Source organism: Branchiostoma lanceolatum, chromosome 15 (assembly GCF_035083965.1).
Source record: "Branchiostoma lanceolatum isolate klBraLanc5 chromosome 15, klBraLanc5.hap2, whole genome shotgun sequence".
NCBI classification, from domain to species: Eukaryota; Metazoa; Chordata; class Leptocardii; order Amphioxiformes; family Branchiostomatidae; genus Branchiostoma; species Branchiostoma lanceolatum.
This window is the reverse complement of record NC_089736.1, coordinates 17,504,742-17,526,029: the sequence shown is the minus strand read 5'-3', so window position 1 is coordinate 17,526,029 and position 21,288 is coordinate 17,504,742. Positions and strand designations below refer to the sequence as shown.

At 39.5% G+C, this 21,288-nt stretch overlaps 1 protein-coding gene across 12 annotated transcripts in view; it reads left to right on the top strand.

Annotated features, from left to right (window-relative positions):
- The window catches only part of LOC136421172 (dipeptidyl aminopeptidase-like protein 6), a 329,761-nt gene that overhangs the window by 292,814 nt on the left and 15,659 nt on the right, over positions 1-21,288 (top strand). For 11 of the 12 annotated variants that reach the window (XM_066408333.1, XM_066408335.1, XM_066408334.1 and 8 more), the window contains exons 10-20: positions 1,383-1,480; positions 1,853-1,979; positions 2,583-2,618; positions 6,674-6,781; positions 7,288-7,406; positions 7,937-8,103; positions 8,614-8,661; positions 11,308-11,403; positions 12,003-12,072; positions 13,269-13,463; positions 19,090-19,144. In XM_066408333.1, the coding sequence (XP_066264430.1) occupies positions 1,383-1,480; positions 1,853-1,979; positions 2,583-2,618; positions 6,674-6,781; positions 7,288-7,406; positions 7,937-8,103; positions 8,614-8,661; positions 11,308-11,403; positions 12,003-12,072; positions 13,269-13,463; positions 19,090-19,144 (1,119 nt within the window). The remainder of the gene's footprint in view (positions 1-1,382; positions 1,481-1,852; positions 1,980-2,582; positions 2,619-6,673; positions 6,782-7,287; positions 7,407-7,936; positions 8,104-8,613; positions 8,662-11,307; positions 11,404-12,002; positions 12,073-13,268; positions 13,464-19,089; positions 19,145-21,288) is intronic. The other variant, XM_066408332.1, reaches the window with a different exon arrangement.

Below are 21,288 nucleotides of genomic sequence, written 5' to 3'. Positions count from 1 at the left end.
AACTTGAAACTACCGTCCGCTGCACACACAGTGACGGTGTTGTCGGACAGGTGTGAACATTATTTCGGGAGAGAAGATTCGTCTTGAATATCTTACCGCTAATTTCAATTTATACAGTAGCTATTCGTTCCATCCTTGGCTTGAGGAGAGTGCTATGGATATAGACGTGTCCAAGTAAAAAAAATACACGAAAAAACGGCCGTACCGCACACATCAGGCCAGTTCGGGAACAACCGGTGTGTTGAGTCGGTAGAACTTCACTCAAAGTCGGCCCATTGTCATGGCAACGTGTAACGTTACATTATTCATGGCAAGTTAGCTGGATGCCGTAGCAATGGTAATACTACTATGTCCATGTGTTCCTTGTTGTGTTAGGAGCAAACTTTGAGGAAAATATCTTCCTCAGTCCACTATCACACGCAACATTTAGACAAAAAAGTGTTCCTCACAAACCTTTGTTGTCTGCTTGACAACAGGATTCTGGTTAACAATATGGCGGCGGGAAAATACACGTGCCGTAGGTTGTAGCAACAGAGAGGAGTTTTGATGATTGATCACACTTAGAATCCAGTTGCAGGTTAGCAAAAGAGATTGTAATAAGTTGTCTTGTAAATAATTGTGTTTAGCAGGAAGCGGATGTGACATTTGTCTTATAAACCAGCGAACAACCATGTTGTGTAATTCTCCCACGAAGCCCTCAGACTGTTCCAATAAGGGACGGAGAGTTTTTGACCTCGTCGCCTTCTAATGCATGCTTATCGAAGCTTTTCAGCCAGTGTTCTGAATACGTTAGTCTGTCAGGTTTGCATTTCTAGTGGTTTTACTTATGTTGCATCTAGCACATATCCCTAAATACCCCGTTTTCGAAAAATCATGAATTTAAGTACCCCGCGAATTTATGTTACCCAACGTTAAACATTGCATCCTAATTTTTCCCGTTGCATAAGATATCTTTTTCGAAACAATAGTTGGAAATTCAGACGGGATATTATCCTTATATATGCGAACACGACCTTATATGGTACGTTTTTCAATAGCCCTATGCACATTACATAGCAGCATTTCGCGCAGGCGTAGTACGTTCTGGTGACGTGCTCGCACAGATAGCACTCACACTTTTCTGATATCCCACACTATGTGGATATAACCACAAAAATTGGCTGAGGGGAAGTAGCTGTGGGCTAACACAATTTAGAGATGATATTGATTTAAGTTAAGATAAATTGATTGACAAGAAGGGCTGAGATGTAATGGCCACCTGTAGAATACTCAGTGTCTTTCTTGCATACAACATAAAAAGTGATAGTTTTGTAGTTCTAAAGAAAGGTATGACGTAGCTGGATGAATGTGGTTCTTATGGATTCCATGTTGCTTCTCCTCAGCCTGGTTCTACCAACCCGACAGTGAAGATTTCTGTCATCAACACTAGGAACCCCAGCAGGGTCCTCAACCTGGAACCTCCAGCTGATATCAAGGCTCAGTAAGTCACAACTACAGTCACAACAACAACTACAACTACGTTTTAGTGCAGTTAATCAACAAGTGAACCAAGCATCTTCTCCCCAAATATTCCTAACAGATATTATACAAATGTACATGCATAAAATCCCTATAACCTTAGCTGGCCAATGATACCACAGCCTCATAATCAATATCAAATGTAGGCTCCTGATTGGTCATTTGCTTCTGGCTAAATGATAATAAGCAGCAGACCATCGCTAACAAAGTGCATGTAGTTTAGACTCATGTACTCCTGCTCCGAAACATCTTTCAGTTCCATTTACTCAGAGCATATACCTGAGAGATGAGTAATATCTGAAAGTTAATCCATGTTGTACTGTACATTTTGCAGGAGAGACTACTACTTTTCCTCAGTAGTGTGGGCTACTGACAACAAGGTGGCTGTAACCTGGCTGAACCGCAGGCAGAACCTCTCCATCATTTGTATATGTAATGCCTTGACTGGGAGCTGTTCTGAGGTTAGATTGAGTACAATCATGTTGTCATTGAAATAACCGCATAGAAAAGTGTGTGATTTTGCATAATGTTCATGCATTCAAGGCAGTCTTAAAGAACTTGTACATTAGACCACACCAATTTATTTCCTTGGTTCTTGGGTGTACATCTTTAGGAAGACAAGAATAAAAATGGGAGTAAAACTTGAACCTAACCAGATTCACTTTCCCAAACTGACCATGAATGTACCAAATTAGGTACAGGCTTTCCCATATACTGATTTCTCAGTTCAGCATTACTTTGTTGAATGTGATAAACAATTAAATTTGTGTGGCCTTAAATACAGGTAGATTTCAAAATATGTCTATTTGTAAAGCATTACCACTGATCATTTGAATGCATAGTTTACTACATGTATGTTGATATTTAGAATATACAAAACATGCATATCAGCACTTCTAGAATACTGCTGTGTACTATGTACTTAAATTTGACAGAAAGAAATTGCTGACAGGGACCATCTGACAAGTTGTGTTGTCAACATTATATAGTTGTTACCTGTCACTTTAACAGAAATTCTATGAAAAGTTATACCTTCTTTTTCTGTCCTACACTTTCTTACACAGAACTACAGACAAACCAGCACTGCCTGGCTAAGACCTGTAAGTATAATCATGTTTTGACTAAAAGTTAATGTAAAAATTACTTTAAAGGAGCCAATGTCTGTAAAAAAAACAAGCAAAATGACAAAAAGTAGCTAACCAAATTCATCTACTGGGAAGGAGCTATTGATCGCTGAAAATGGTAATAATAAGGCTTTAATAAATAAAGTAATAAAAGTAAACTTTATATCATTGTTCTTATTAGGATATGGGTAATAACATATGTTAGAATCAATGAAATGTCTTTGAACTCGTAGGAGCTACAGGAGTCCAAACATGGTCTATTTTAGACTAGATTAAGGCCTTCGCTAGGGGGAAAAAACGCCATTTTGAAAATTGGCCGTTGCCATGGCAACCGGTGACCGCAGACCTAAAACTTTCCCATTTTTGTAAGATTGGGCCAAGGTACTACCACCACACAAAATTTGAGGAAAAACAATTTTTCCTCTACTTTCTATGAAAGACCAAAATGACAATTCTAGACAGCTTCCTCAACTCAATTCTTACCGGTCCGAGGCATGATTTCAACCGGTCCAAGGCATTTCCAACCGGTCCGCGATACATTTCTCTACATGCCGCGGTAGAATTCTAACCTGTCCGCGATACATTTCCTTACGTGCTGCGTGAGAATTTCCTACCCTACGCGCTGCCTTGCGTTCCTCGACAGAATTTCCTGCCCTACGCGCTGCCCTGCGTTCCTCGACAGAATTTCCTGCCCTACGCACTGCCCTGCGTTCCTCGACAGAATTTCCTGCCCTACGCGCTGCCCTGCGTTCCTCGACAGAATTTCCTGCCCTACGCGCTGCCCTGCGTTCCTCCTTTCGCGCTACGGCAGAATTCTAACCGTACCACGGCACAGCCCCCTGTCCCCCACGCTCATACAGTGGACGATCCCAGGTGGGTCAAGGGTCACTCGTGTTGTGAATGTGAACAGCCAGTCAGGTCGTGTCGATGTTGAAAACTTTTTCAGTGCTTCGTTCTGACTATCACCATCTCTAAAAACATGTGCGTGCAAACTAAAAGCAAGCCCTGATTGTCAATATCAACTACAATCGACGGACAATGGGCGTTTGATATTCCTTTCTGCCCCTCCCGTGTCAGTAGATCAACGTTAAATGGCTACTTTGCATTGGAAAGGACGATATAGTGGGCGTTGACCTCGCTAGAAATCTAGCTGGGCGGGCCATCTTGTGCGTATGAACAACTCACGTATTCCAAAGTCCCTCTTTTATGGGCAGCTCAGGGAAGGCAGTCGTCGTGTAGGACGCCCATGTCTTCGATTTAAAGACTACCTCAAAGGCAACTTGAAAAAATGTGACATAAATCCTTCTACGTGGGAAACAGACTCATGCAACAGAACGTCTTGGAGACAACAATGCTACACGGCAGTCAGGACTTTCGAGGAGAGGCGTGTTGCCCACGCAAAGGACAAGAGAGCTACTAGAAAGGCAAAGCAGGCTACCAGGACAGTATGCAGGCGCTAGGGGGCGTTCTGTTGCATGAGTCTGTTTCCCACGTAGAAGGATTTATGTCACATTTTTTCAAGTTGCCTTTGAGGTAGTCTTTAAATCGAAGACATGGGCGTCCTACACGACGACTGCCTTCCCTGAGCTGCCCATAAAAGAGGGACTTTGGAATACGTGAGTTGTTCATACGCACAAGATGGCCCGCCCAGCGCAGGTTTGCCCTTAACAGAGCTGCTTCAATACTGGATAAGTTACAAGTCTCTAACACAGTGGTGTTTGGCACACGGTCTTGCCACCTGATGTTGCAGATTCTGCGAAGGCAGCGCATATGGAAAGACTCCAGCCGGCGAATGTGTTTCCTGTATGGTGTCCAAGATTCACAGCCGTACAAGAGAGATGTTAAAACTACAGCTCTGTAAACACTTATCTTTGTGGCCAGCTTTATGTCGTGGCTCTTCCATAGCCGGTGTGTCAAACGTCCAAAGGCTACACTGGCTTTGGATATGCGGTTTGTAATCTCGTCGTCGAGAGAGCCAGTGTGAGACATTACACTACCCAGATAACAGAAGTTCTTCACTGAGGCTAGGACCTCACCTCCGATGGTAACTATGGGGTCATAGTGGGTGTCACGTGGAGAAGGTTGATACATAACCTCGGTTTTCTTTATGCTTACTGTAAGTCCAAACTTCTCAGCTGCTGTTGAGAACCTGTCGACCAAAGTTTGAATGTCATTTAGTCCGTGGGCAGAGAGAGCACAGTCATCAGCAAACAGTAGGTCACGTATTAACATTTCTATTACCTTGGTCCTGGCTGAGAAACGCCTTAGGTTGAATACACCACCACTGTATCTTACTTGCAAGTTAATGCCGAGGTCCAAATCTTGGAAGGCATACTCCAACATGAGAGCAAACACTATGCCAAACAGTGTAGGCGCTAACACACAACCTTGTTTGGTTCCATTTGTTATGTCGAACGGTTCAGAGAACTTGCCATTGTCGAACACTCTGCCTTTCATTCCATCATGGAGTGACTGAATGACAGCGACAAGTTTTTCTGGGCAACCTGTTTTCCGAAGTAGCTTCCATAGTCCATCTCTACTGACAGTGTCAAACGCTTTCGTAAGATCTATAAATACTGTGTACAACGGTCTGTTTTGTTCTGCGCACTTTTCCTGCAACTGTCTGTAGGCGAATATCATGTCAGCAGTACCACGCCCACTGCAAAAACCACACTGGGATTCCGGGTGGACTCTTTCGGCTACTGCACTGGTCAGTCTGTTCAAGATGGTCCTGGCCAGAATCTTTCCTGCAATTGACAGTAGAGATATACCTTGGTGGTTGTCACACTGTGCTCGATTACCTTTACGCTTGTACAGATGGATTATGGAGGCATCCTTCAAGTCCTGTGGTACCTGGCCCTTTCTCCAGAAGGCACACCGCCTACTCATATGATATATATACTATAGTCTGTAGTACTGACAGTGTCAGGTTTGAGGTCTCTTGAACTTTAATAAAGCCAGTTTTATTGCTGTCACGGTTGTTGCAACAGCCAATGCCTATGACACACGGCGACGCCGTCACGTAACACCATGGTAGCGTACCATGAAACGCGTAATCGTAATGTTACCGTTATGAAAAAGGTCCCCGATACTTTTAGCGAAGGACATTATCCTTGAAAGTTTATATTTTCGCAGTTCACATTCAACATGAGTGACCACTTGGGATCGTCCACTGTATGAGCGTGGGGGACAGGGGGCTGTGCCGTGGTACGGTTAGAATTCTGCCATAGCGCGAAAGGAAATTCTGTCGAGGAACGCAGGGCAGCGCGTAGGGCAGGAAATTCTGTCGAGGAACGCAGGGCAGCGCGTAGGGCAGGAAATTCTCACGGGCGCGGAGTGGTTGGAATTCTACCGCAGCACGTAAGGAAATGTTTTGCAGACCGGTTGGAAATGCCTCGGACCGGTAAGAATTGAGTTGAGGAAGCTGTCTAGAATTGTCGTTTTGGTCTTTCATAACTTTCATTTGGCGACCTTATGCTTGGTTTTTGCAGACTTCATAATGAGATATGCCATATAATAGGTCTTAAGATTTAAAAATAAGTCTTTCTAATGACATATGCCATGTGATTAAAGACTTTTACAGGTGGTATTATTAGCTTGTTTCTCTTTTATCTCATGTTATTTTCTCCTGCATTTTATAGTTAGATAAACTCTTTATCTTTTGATATGTCATTCCCGATTTTGAATTATTAGTTATATTTACAGTGACTCTTTTATTCATTTAACCAATACATGTTCATGTTCAGAATACTCATCATTTATCCTTTCATACCATGTTTACTAATGCCAGATACATTTTAGTGCAGCTGATAGATGCTGTTTGGACACCAACATGTGGGCATTTGATGATTCAATATTTGATAAGCCTATACATGTATAAACTATACTATAATAGTGCAATGAATGGCTTTCTATTAAAAGTGCATAGAGCATCTTAATCAACAGTGATACAATAACTTAGAGCATACATGTATGTCCTATTTTCTTGTTTAAGTGTCTAATGTATTATGTTTTTCCCCTCCCCTCCCTAGCACATTAAGCCCATGTTTGCTGCTGATGGTAGTCAGTATTTCATCCAGCTGCCATACAGCCAGGGGAACAGGGGGAAGTTTCCTCACATTGCAGTCATCAGGACTGATGTAAGAACACACCATCTATTTCTCATCTTTAAATCTTTATTTCTTTCCTAATATTGCAGACACATTGATTTGATTTATCTAAATTTTGTAATGATTTAATGGCAAATATTATCAATTACCCTAACTTGTGCATAAAAGGTTGTAAAATCACACATTAAAAGATTTAAGAGCATCGGAACATCAGATGAAACAACTTTAAATCAAATTTGAAAAACAATATGAAATTTATTTACATTACCTAAACATGAAATCACTTCATTACCACTTTTTTGCTTTGGACCTAGTACATTAATTTCTTACTGTCCAAACGTCACCTGTGCTGTTTGAGCTTTGCTATGTCACATGTCTACATTCTGTAGCTTGTCATTAAGTTGGACAGTACAACCATTGATAAGGAAATAGGTTTTAACACCAAGTAGAATCTGTCCTTGGTGCTGAAACTGCGACTGTGTGTACTCTCTACCTTCTAATGGAAACCCAATGGTTATTTTTCTCTCTTTAAAAAGTGGAATGGATACCCTTTTGTACAGACTGCAGGAGGAGTCAACAAAGTCCAGGAGTTCCTGACAAGTGGTCCATGGGAAGTCACCAAAATCCTGACCTACGATCAAATTACTAACACAGTGTAAGCTTCCCAACAACTGTTACAGATTATTATCTTCAAACAATCTACATGTACCAATTATATTAGTTAAAGTCCTCTAAAGTGAATCATATCTAGATGCAGCTGACTTTAGGAAACAAATTGACTATGGTCAAATGATTACGAATATCCAATCATTTACTACTGACTTATCGCATATTATCATATGCAATACTATGCACATTTCTCATTGAATATGGACATAAGGTATAAGCTGCAAGAGGGCCCATAATTCAACATCTGCTTTTTATTGCCACTACCTACCCACATACTAAAGATTTCTGAAAGATCCATACACAACCTCTCGAGTTATGCTGAACACAAAACCACAAGCCCTCAAACAAAAACATACCAGTAACCTTGTTGGTAGCCGGATGAAGCTATTCATAGAAGAATTGCGGCCTCCCCAGGAAAGTGAGTATGTAACTTAAGTTAATCACAGTGTTACCAAACTTACAAGTGTACAAATATGGTCCTTAATTAAACTTGTGTAAATCTGCTACCTTCTGTAGTTACTTCCTGAGTACAGAAGTGCGGGCGCGCAGCAGACACCTGTACAGTGTGAGCATGGGCAGCGCCCAGGACAGGAAGTGTCTCAGCTGTGGCCTCTATCCAAACTGCACCTTCTACGATGCCACCTTCAGCAAGAATCAGAAGTGGTACACCTTGCACTGCTTGGGTGAGACAACTAGACTTTTGTTTTTCAAGACATTTGTACAGTCCGGACAAATCATATCTTGTCATTGGCATTGCCATTACCATTGCAATGAATGGATGCTGCTTCATTTGTTTTATCAAGTTATCCAGTCTTCTTATAGCAATTTTGATGTTACATTTCTTTGATGTTATCATCATCATCATTGTGTGGTTATGAAATTCTAAATCTATATATATTGTGCTTTAAAATTCTGTAGAAGTGTGCTACAATATATTTTTTCATGTACAAATGTATGATATAATTTGAATGTGTAAATTTATATGAATATATTAGAACATTTTGTATGTTGACAAACATAAAGAATATCCACCCTGTCACAGAAGCTGGTTTTGTGAGTCTAAATTGGTGATGTATAATGCTGGTGTGTTACGCCAAATGGCGGTTATACCGGCTATATAGATACAGATAGATACAGATAAATTTGTCAATTCTGCATGCTAGAGAAAGCACAGTCACTTTTTCTGTCTTTAGGTCCGGCTGTTCCGAGGGTAACTCTGCACAGCACAACGGATGAGATCGGTACGTCCCTACTCATGCTTATTTATCAAAATCTTTCTGTAATGTATGGGGAATGTTTCTTAGTTGTCACAGTGCTTGAATCCATGCAATTATTTTGTCCACTCCTTTCTATGCTATATCTGTATGAATCTGTGAAAGTTGTTTCCCAAGATGCGGAATAAGGCCATACCAATTTTATTTCAATAATCCACTTTTTTTTACCTGCCTCTGAGACATTGGATCAAGAAAAGACCCTTTGGGCAAAACATTTTGAGAGTCTCTCTCAAATCCCTAAGACCCTGATGAGGCTTCTTTTTAGCTTCAAGTTTTCTGAAAAACTAAATCAAAGAGAGAGGACTTATTACAGGTAGATGAGTGTGGCTTTGGAGCAGAAAGGCATCGCAAAAACACAGCTTAACACAGATGTTCTAAATAATGATTTCCTGTCTAGTATTTCTGCATTCGATTGTTATGGTTTTCATTTCACTAAGGCTCAATTTACACAAGGAAAATTTCTGGACGTATGACATCGGCGCACGACACTTTTTTGCTGGGTTTAAATCTGCCTGCTTTGTCGTCGGACAGCCATTTTTTAACCTTCAGGGTTGACGTATGACTGTCCAGTGGGAGGTCTGTTACACTCCCGGCCTGATGTGAATTGGACTCTGTCTTACAACACCTTCCAGGTGATGGCTTTCTGGTTGCAGGAGGTCAGAATATGGTGACCGCTACATGTTGCATCGCGCATCCACGATTTTCTGCACACTAGCTGCAGCGCAATCCCGAACCCTTGTACTAATCCTCTTCATTGAAAGCAGGATCAAGCACAGCTGTATTCTCGTACTCTTGTGCAACCAAACGGATCAATCATTCTGGCCTTGAGCTTCAATATGAATAGTATTGTGGCTGCAAAAATGGCCTGTTGAATCTCAGGGTACCGGTCCCTGCAACTTCCAGTCTGACCTCTACATTCCTGGCACCACAAATACACACCCAAAAAGAAAAGAAGCATTATTTGTTGCATGAAAAAAAGAAATAGATTCTGTTGTCATGCCAAAATGAAAGTTGCGCACTGTAAAACGCTGTGATGGGACACTCGACGTCGACGTGTGTAAAAAGAAACCTGGCGTACCACCTAATTGTTGTACATCTCCAAATTTGCATTGTATAAATCGAGCCGAAGTGTGTATGAGCCTTGTGCTATGAGGTCTTTCTGTCCCTCCCATTTGCAAACCTGTCCTCTCATCTCTGATGCTGTACTAATACTGTACTCATGTTGTCTTCTTTCGTCAACTCCAGGCAGGAAAGGTGTGTTTCTTTCTTCAACATACATAAATTGTACAGAACAGGAATAGGGTGTAAGCACATGAAGCTGCTATGCTGGTTGTGTGAACTTGAAAAAGTCAAACATCAACTTTGCTTTGTGTTATAATGGCTGTAATTACATAATATTTTTATACCAATTGTGTACCTTGCAACTTCCCAATGTAAACCATCCAGCACTGCAATGGGTGCATACACTCTGTGAACATGCATAAATGCTTATATGTGTAGGGATTAACATTTTGGGTTATACTGAAAGCTGAATATGAAAAAATATGTGTGGCATTCAGGGCTGTCTCCAGGACCTGTCCCTCCATCCTGGGACAGGAATTTGCTTGTTGGGACAAACACAAATTTTATCCCATCAGTTCAAAAAATCTGAACTTCATGACATGAAATTGGTGAAAATGTATTTTCACAATATTAAAATGACAGATTTAACAACATAAATTAACAACTGTTACAGTGAATCCCAAGCAAGAGTGGGACAGAAAATAAAATTTAAACAGAATTTCTGAAACAGCCCTGGTGGCAACATATAAAGTTACCTGTTCAACACATAACATTTGATTAACATAATTCCACCAGTGAACATCTAGAAAATCACATTTGACTGAACAGTGAATTCATTAAGATCCAGTAATCCTTGAGGCTTGCACACTTCAGATATCAGATGTTCAAAACATTCTCAAGAAGTCCTTGCAAACCATGCATAAGAAGACTACAGTAAGTCTAAGACAATGAGGACAATTATACCACATGACCACGTTGTTGGCCACACACGTGGAACATAACTTCTCGACAATGCGCTTTCATTTTGTCATGACTATTCATGATCAGTGCTTCTAATAAGGCAGCATCTTGAGCATTCTCTTCCATCTGTTGTATAAAGTAAATAACGGCAAGATGATGATGTCTCAGTGTCTTCCTGGCAGCTTAATCATTATGTAACCCTCATCCAAGCAAACAGCCATTCTCATCACATATCGGCAATGAGTTACGGCGGAAATATTTAATGTTCAAATTAGCAGGACTAGAGAGACAATAACAAAATCAATACACAGCATTTATCAAGTGGCAAAGGTGATCTATAACAATTTTAGACATGTAACAGGGAAAAATGACGGATTGTTTATTTGCTAAATTGGTATAACTTGAGAACAGATGTGAACATCGCCGAATCATGTTAGTGGACATTAGATTACAATGTACTGTACATCAGTGACCAATCATTTTGCATGTAATAATGAATGGTGGCTTTGCATCTCCCTTCAAATATCGTTACAACAAGCTATCAAGTTGATTCAACAGGTATCTGACAGTTGTCCTCTGTTACTTCACCAGTGACTACACTAGAGAATAATGGTGTTTTGAGGAAGAGGGTCTCTGCCACCCAGTGGCCAAGTTACAGATATCAGGATTACACCATTGATGGAAATAGTAAGTTATCGTTATTATGCTATTCTAACACCATTTGTAGTTTGACCTGTACTTGTATATACAACTGTAGCATGGAGTGTCAACATAGTTATGATGTAGATACACAATCATGTATCTATCACTATAAGCTAGCTGTAGATTCCATACTGGGTGTTCACTCATGTATACTGATAGCCTTGGCTATCAGTATACATGCAACGTTACATACATGTATGTTTGACATACATGTATTTGTAGCAATTTGTACAAAGACTGAACTGAAGAGCTTTTTTTTAAATTCATGCCAGGTAAATGATATTCATATATTGATAAGTTTTAATTATGAATTCTTCCATGCTCTTCTTTTTTCATATAAAAAATCGAAAATGATGACTTGGGAATAGATGTATTGAATGATCTGAATTTGAATACTGCTGGCATAATTACCCTTTTGGCATAACACAGTTTTGTAGGCATGTTTGGGGATGTTTATATCATACCAAACAATCTATCAAACCAGTTACATGACATTGTATCTATCTATTATTATTATTATTTTTATCTAACTCAAACTGTCGTTTGAAGCTGTTTATTGAACTGTTAACAATTCTGTTTTCCAGCCTACTGGGCGGAGATGATCCTTCCTCCTGACTTTAGTGAAGACTCCAAGTATCCAGTTCTGTTAGATGTGTAAGGCAGTGTTTTATCACTCTTCTGGCATCACACTTGTCTTTTGAATTTGTTGGTCGTCAAATTTTAAAATCACCAGAGAGTGTGGTGCATTTTTCACCTGAAAACACGGTGTCCTGCAAACATTGGCCACTCCCTAAAAATCTCGAATTTGTCTAGAGGTCATTGGCCGTATTGCTGCTTAAAGTGTCATTAAGAGGTTGCAGACTCGTTGGGCAAGTTAGTTTTCTGCTTACTTGAATTTTTACAATTTTATTCCAAATGAAAAAAATAAAAAGTTTGATCAACAGATGCTAAAGCTACAATGACTGTCAGTAATGCATGTGCAAACAACAGAACTCAAGAAGCTGTTGATGGATGTTGACTTTATTGACTTCATGATTTGACAAAATGTATGTTAATCTATTTACCACCCACCTCTGCACTTTAGTCTTTACTTGCTCATTACCTCTTATCTCAGTTCCGTTTCCTTGTATTTCATGCTATACGCAGCAGCTTATTAGCATAATTTTGTGTTACATATCATCTTTCCATAGCTCTTGGTCACCATGATCACAGATCTTGCGAGAATAATTCAGTCACGCAAACACAACTAGAGTTTCACAACCTCATACCTTCGCCAATAATTTTAGTCTTTATGGCTGATGTTTTTAGGGCGTTTATCATTGTTTATACAAAAAAGGTCCTCATTTGCATAAAGTTCATCAATTGATCATCTTCTCCACCTAAATAACAGAAGTTGTCCAAAGTATGATTGTCACAGTGTTATCTTAGCAAAGAAGGCTATTGTAGCATTTTTTCAATAAGGTCCTTTTTTGCATAATATTTATTGAATGATGTTCATATTAACATAACTTCCAGATATATAAAATTGCTGTCATTTACCAGTATGGAATTATAGTAGTTTCTCATTAATTATGCCAATAAGGTTTTCATTTGCATATTTTCTATGTATCAACATTCCTCTTTTCCTCAGTTACAAACGTTACCAGGCTAAGTAGAATAGTTGAATAGTCCTATCATGGAACGTAGTGGGTTTACGAAAGTCATAATTAGTATCGTATTATGTAAATAGTCATTTAAGCTGTCTACCTAGCAAAAGCTATTGCCATCCTACCCGCATACCAAACATGAATACAATCCGGATGAAAGTATACATATAAGTTAACAATATATATTATAACTTTATATCTTAGGTATGGAGGCCCTGGCACTCAAAAAGTCCAGGAGACTTACAGGGCCAACTGGGCCACCTATCTAGCCAGCACTGAAGGAGTTATTGTGGTCAGCTTTGATGGGCGTGGCTCTGGTTACCAAGGCGACAAGGTTCTGTATGAGCTGCATGAGAAATTTGGAACGGTGGAGGTCAAAGATCAAATCTTTGTTGCCAAGTATGTACCCCTTCTTTCTTTCATCTAAGATCTAGGTAGATAAATGTGTTTCGATAACAGTCCTGAAAAAAGGGTCAGCTAATCATTATATACATTGTCGAGGATTGGTACGAATAACAGAGGTCAAAGAACAGAACCTTGCATCGATCTAGTATTTACCAACTGCTGGGAGGGATGCACACCAGTATCCTCATTTCCCCTGGGATTCTTTGACCACAATATTACATAGTACACAACAAGGAAAACAAAGGTTCCAAAGGCGCAACCTCCAGTAGTCGTGAGGAGAACATACGGGAAGTTCAGCCCTGAAGACTTCCAGCGTTATATCGAGATGGCACCCTGGCACCTGATATACAATGAATCAGATGTGAATATGGCACTTCGTGTTTTCAAAACCATCCTCAGTGACGTCGCGAACAGCCACGCACCTGTAAAAAAGCGAACAGTGAGGTCCAGTCCAGCACCTTGGTTAGACGATGAGCTGAGAGAATTGATGCACCTCAGGGATGAAGCAAGAAGAAAATCCATCTCCTCTCACCTGGAATCAGATGTTCTTGTTTATTTTTGTTCTTTTGTAATGATATAATTTTGTAAGTTTTACCTAGGTATTGGACAGTCCACACCAAATATTGCAGTATTGGGGGAACTGGGTAGATATCCACTGAGCACCCTCAGACACATTTAGAATTATCAAATTTTGGGTTAAAGTGTTAGAAATGAATAAAAATAGATACTAAGAAATGCTATAAACTATTATATGACCTTGACCAGGTGGATAGGAAATCCTGGGTAAGTGAGGTTAAACGGGTGTTGATTGCACATGGCATGCAGGAAGCATGGTTTAACCAAGGAGTTGGGAATAAAGATGAATTTAAGTATTTAAGAAAAGGACTAAACATGATGCAATACAACTATGGAATGATAAATTGGAAATCTCAAAAAGGCTGAAAACATATGGTGAAATCAAAGACAAATTCGGTACAGAAAGATATATAAGTATTATTAATGTCTTAGCATTTCCTATCAAATAAAGGAAAGCGCTCGCACAGCTGAGATGCTCAGCCCACGCTCTAAGAATAGAGGTACATGTAGGTCGACACTCAAATGTTAGCAGACAAAACAGGTTATGTCCATTATGCGATGAGGGGGTTATCGAAGATGAGTACCATTTTATTATGGAGTGCCCCTTTCTGAAAAGGTTAAGAACCACGTTTTTACCTAATCTTATTATGCCAAACAACCAAATCCGTACAAGTTTATAGAGTTGATGGGGGGGCCTTCTACTGAGGTAATTAGATGGCTGGGAAAATTTGTTTACTTCGCTTTCACCCTAAGACACCAACACATGAGCAGTTTACAAAGCACGCCTACCATGTCCACCTAACTTGTTTTATGTTTTATGACACGATTACTCTATTATGATTTGATTATGTTATGTTATTATGGTCTTGATTTCATGATTTAGTTATTAATTTACAATTACTTTATTGTGTGTAGCAGCTTTTAATTTTCATTAGTAAAAGTATGCTCAATGGTACAAACAGAAGACTGGCAAGCTGCAACATTCCAAACTTGGCTGTCAACGGCGTCAACCTAAAAACCTGCGACAAATACACGTACCTTGGTGTTGTTATCGATCGTCAGCTCAAGTGGAAAGACCAGGCAAAGGCTGTACTAGGAAAACTGAGCCGGTCATTATTCATGATGAAACACGTAAACCCTTTCATCTCAATCTCAGCACTCTGTACCCTGTATAATGCCATCTTCCTACCACACATCACATACGCTTGCACAGCATGGGAAGCTGCCCCCGACCAGGATCTACAGAAAATTTAAAGTATGCAGAATCGGGCTGAAAAACTGATACTAAAGGCCCCACACAAGACACCATCAACCTAAGTGCTCTCTCGGGTGAGCTGGAAAGACATTAAAGCAACACTCCAGTACTACAACGCCATACAAACCTACAAAGCCCTAAACAACAAACTGCCAATCTACATGCGCCAGATGTTTGTCTACTGCAGAGACCAGAGTACACGTACAACCAGACAAAGCACAAGCAGTAAGCTGGTTGTCCCCAAACCCAAACGAGAGATCTTCAGAAGATCTTTAGCCTACCGCGGACTAAATGTCTGGAACAGCCTACCGCCAGACACACGTACGGTCCAGGCTCCGAATCTGACTTCCTTTAAGAGACTCTTGAAGTAACGGAAATGAACTAAACGAACGGACACGGACCATGAACCAGCTTTCGCCCTACTTTATGTTGTATGTTGTAGAAATTGTATATTGTTGTACCATGAATATGCAATGATATATGTTGATAGAGTTATTAGGACTGACTGTGTTATATTGTATCTGACCCTTACCTCTATCTATCATAACCTCAATGAAAAGCGGCCTGCCTGCCGATTTGAGCTTATCATGAGTAAATAAAATTTTAAGGTTCAAACAAAAAAAATCAAACAAATTAGTAATGGAAAAACATTTTTTCAAGTGTTATTTCATTTTGCTCATTTATAATTCAGTATTTTGTATTGGGTTGAGTTTGTGGTTCATGCTTTACGTTTATTTATTTACTGTGATGTAATATGTTTATCAGTTGTGATTATTTATTTTATTTTATGTTGTACATTGTACATTGCAATAGCCAATTTCTAGCAGAGAGCAAATAAAGTTCATCATTCATCGTTGTTTACAAAAAACTCAGAAATGCTCAATTAAATCGGAGGAAAAAAGCCGCCTTCTACAATACCAAACTGGAAGAGGCCAAGCATGACCCTAGGTCACTCTGGAAAACACTGAATGGTATGATGGGTAAAGGCCGAAATCAGCCAACATGTGCAGTCGAACAGGATGGTGTTAACCTAACCAAAGCAGAAGACATAGCGGAGTATTTCAAGCATTTCTTCACTCAAAAAGTGGAATCTCTGCGAAGTGGGCTAAACTCACAGATGAACTACAACTTACTTAATACCTTGATACAGAGGAAAATCATGGAAAACAAAGACTGCAACTTTCAGTTCAGTCCAGTGCATGTTGAAGAAGTGTGTTCACACCTGTCATCTCTACCTGATGGGAAAACTGTCGGTTTGGATAACATGGACAACACACTGCTGAGACTAGCTGCCGATCATATAGCCCAACCTCTTAGTTACATCATAAACTTGTCTTTCACTACCTCTGTTTACCCAACTGAATGGAAAAAAGCAAAGGTGATTCCTTTGCCCAAGTCTGCGACTACCTGCTGAAGTGGACCGAACGCTAGACCAGTCAGTCTACTTTCAGCTATGAGAAAAATATCGACCATGGGAACCTGATAGGCGTGATCTTTTCAGCTGCATTTGATTTGGTTGATCATGAATTCCTTCTCAGAAAATTACAATGTTATAGATTCGACAATGGTGCAGTAGAATGGATGAACAGCTACCTTTCAAAACGCTTGCAATGTGTTAACTACAATGGCTCCAACTCGTCTTTCAAGGAAATCATATGTGGAGTTCCCCAAGGGAGCTGTCTTGGACTCCTTCTTTTTAGCATATTCACAAATGATTTGCCACTTGTCACAACAGAAGCTACCCCAGTTATGTTCGCCGATTACACATCTGGCTACACATGTGCACCGTCTATCTCAACAATCACATCCACCCTGCAGAAGGAGCTGGATCACATAAGTGACTGGGTCATCTAACATGTCTAATGAACAGGTTATTCCTCAATGCATCCAAAACAAAGTCAATGGCTGAGTTGGAAGTAAACCCAAAATAAGAAAGAATCCAGTACTCACCTTATACTCGAATGGCCAAGTTATCCAGCAAGTTAAAGAAACAAAACTCCTGGGCAGTACCCTTGATGAGTGCCTGACTTGGGACAGCCATCCAAAAGTAACGGCAAGGAAAATGGCCTGCTCATTGGGAATGATAAAGAAATGTGCCACCTACCTGGACTCTGCACTGCTAATAAGCTCCTAACAGTGGAATCCCTCACACTGTCACAGTCACATTGATTACTGCTCACCGGTTTGGTCCGCCACTTCACAGAAGAACATTGAACTACTACAAGTCATGCAAAACAAAGCGGCACGCCTGGTGCTACACCGTGATTACAAGACCCCAGAACAACACCTCCATGCATCGCTTTCATGGCAGCCCGTTAAACAAAGGCTTCAAGTTAACACTGTCTCCCAGTTCCGGAGGATACTTACCACCCAACAACCAGCGGTTCTCTACAAACAGCTGTTTCCTGTTACACATCAGCACGGCTACAAGACATGGAATGCCAGCAAATACACATACAGACTATTGAAACCAAAAACCAATGCCATGAAAAAGACTTTCATGTACAGATCCATATCTATGTGGAACAGTTTGCCGCATCGGATACAAACGGCAACACAGAGCAGGTTTAGGCAGGAGATGCTGAGGCATATGTGTATAAGTTAGTTAATTTTAATGATGATGATGTAGTAAGTTTATGTAGTCTGTCAGATGTATGTTTGTTGTACTCCAGGAAGAGTTACTTTGCTACATACTCACTGTATGATAGCTAATGGAGGTAACAAAGTATCAGTATCAGTACATGTGTGCAATAAAGGGATGACACAGATACCGTATTCGATACAATATCATATCTAATGTTATCTCTCTAGATTTGATCTGGCTAAATTGGCATTTTGACTTTCCATCATTTTCTCAATAATGAATTAAGCATGAACTGTGGTATGAATTGAGTATTGAAAGCTGGGTATGAAATGATTATCAAGATGATTATTTGGACCATATGCATATGGATGATGTCATCAAATGTTATTGCCCCTAATATTATCTAGGAGTTTATTTATTTATTCATTTACTGTCAAATGTCACAATAAAAAAACATTGACTGTCGAGGCAGCATATCTGATATTGGAGTCAACAGATAGGGACAGACAAATACATAACGGTTACTGTTAGGTAATGGTAATTTACACATCACAGGTTTAAGTACAATGTCACTAACAATCATTAAAAATCAATCTTTTGATTAGATATATTTTGATTAGATATATAGATACATTCATTTGGGAGATTGTCAAGTATTTGTAAGAGAAAATACAACACCTTCATTTGTACAACTGCAATGAAATTGATAATATGTTTTCCATGTGCATATAAATGATCAAAGCTAGAAATGTACTTATGTACATGTACATGTAGATCTTGATATCTGCTAATTGTCCGTAGTTATAAGGAAGTCAATTTTTTTCATTAGGCAAAAATAACTATTTTCTAATAGCTACCAACAATTAGTGGATATCAAATATTGGCGAACATACAGTTGTTGCTGTGACCATTATGCACATAGTTTCATATTGCAGTTCTATGTACCAAGGTGTTGTATTTTCTGATATTTGGGGCAATAAAATTTGATGACATCATCCATTTGGTTAGAAAAATCATCTTTATAATTCTTTAATTACCAGCTATCAATATCTAGTAATAATCCCAGTTGTTTCTTAATCTGTTAATGAGAAAACAATAGAGAGTTAAAATGCCAAATTAGCCAGGGAGGAAATCTTAAATCATAGTAGAACTTCAATCTATTATATTACGTGTGGCTAATAAGAACATGTTTTGCCCTCATTCAGGGAACTTGGGAAACTGGATTATGTCGATGAAACAAGAATTGGGATCTGGGGATGGGTAAGTCAATCATTTTATTGTATTATATATCATTGGAAAGCTTATTTGGCTCAATGAAACGTGTAAAATAGCAATTTTAGGTGCAAACAATAGATCAGCTCATTTTTCATGCAAATCTAAATGTATGTTATTTCTTAGGAAAACAAGCCTGCAGGGAACTTTTGTCAAACTACATGTAATTCGCCTACAAAACATATGTTTTTGCATATTTCATAGTCTAAAATGTTTCTAAAATGTTCCTCTATTCTGAAATGCCATGTGTTTCCTTCCTCATCAGTCGCTTGGTCGGTTTGTTGTTGTTATCTGCCCATCGCTCTCTTTGGGGACCCCCAGCTCGCTGCGTAGATGGTGATTGACACCTCATTACGCATACATTTGCGTCGGCAAAGTTTGCGATCACTGTAGCCAACAAACTCCTCTTTTTTTGTGACATTAATTCTCAACTTTAGTTCGGGTCATGCCTTATTTGGAGCCAGCATACAATACTATCACATGTTGGGCATGTCCGTAAAGCTTTGTATCCGGTGTACCTGAGCCGTGCCATGCTTGCAAACTCGCCCCAATACTCTTATCTTTGTAAAATCTAATCAAACTTGATCCATATTAACAAGTGTTGGTACCCTAATGATTGTTTGTGACCAAGATTGTGGAAATATTTTGGCAAGTTTGTAGGCACTAAATTTGTTACAACTGAACAGTGACCCGCAAACGGGAAGTTCATTTTTCCAGCGGTATTTTATTTTTGGTGATTTGGGAAACAAGCAATTTAAGTTGATCTGTCAGAGGGCCAACCAACCAACCAACCAACCAACCAACCAACCAACCAACCAACCATTTTGAGAACTGCATTGTTACATTTTTGGCTGCTTTTTTAATTTGTCATGTCCTCTCAGGCCACAGCTGCTTTTTAGGGGGTGGAACTCCAGCCGTGACTATAATTTCTTCCAAGCCATCAACATATACTAAATGTAATAGTTGTGATGCATTATTAAAAACATAATAAGTACTGCCAGTGGGAATTAGAAGAAAGCAATGATGGTGCCTGTAATTTGGCTCATATCAAGTCGTAAAGATTAGTGACAGCGTGTGGCACATTTCAATGAGAAAGAGCCATTTATCACCCTTATCAATTATAATTATACCTCATTTACAAAATGTACAATAATTATTGTTTATTCAGTAGACAAACAACAGGCCTGATAATGTGAGTGGGTCGCAAAAACAAAGTGCCAACATTTCCCTGCCAACAAAGTACATTGCGTTTGTCATTGAGGGGAAATTTCAACACTTTTTTGGGAAACCCACTCTCAAAATCAGTCATGGCATTCACTGCATAAAAGTGTGATCATTTCAAATGAGATATCATGTAAAAGGATGACAAGTAAGCTTTCCAATGATAAGAAAACATGTTGGACACATCTCATTGGCGGGTGTGTTGTAGCGTCGACCCTTTTCGTTATGTGCACACTAATCCTTAGTGTCGTTATGCTATTTCTAAAAGACTTGTTTTGAATGGATGAGAAATATGAAACACAATGCTAATCTTACAAAAACAATATTAGTTTAATGTAATTGCTTGTCAATATCTAGAAGCCATGACCAGCTTCTTATGAGAAAAGGCTGTCTTCATATTTACCTTTCAATATGTAGGATAGAGATATAAAAGTTAAACATAGGGAATCTGCTGCAGATGCAGAATCCAGAGGATAATGATGATGATGATATGTAGGAAAATACAGCTGTGACAGAAGTCCATTGTGATCCCAGACCATAGTTTTATTGAGGTTCTCAGGTTTCAGAGTGCTGTATCCAGGCTGCATGAATAGCCGAGCTGGTTAAAGTACCAAAGATGAAACAACCTGAAACACATAACCCCTAATCGGTATACAGAAAGTGCGAAATGGAACGAAATATAATGAAAAGGAATATAAATCACTACGCCAAAAAATTTGTTTCCTCCCTACAGCGTCCTGAGTAGAGCAAAAAATGACCTGTGTTTATTAAAAAAACCCATTCCATTTCTCCATTTCAAAACTCCATTTCAAAACTAAGTGGCAACAGAAAATGTCAGAGGCAAGGCTCCAATTTCACTGTGAACAATAGAATTTTCTGCGATGTTGTGCTTTAAACGGAATACTACCTGC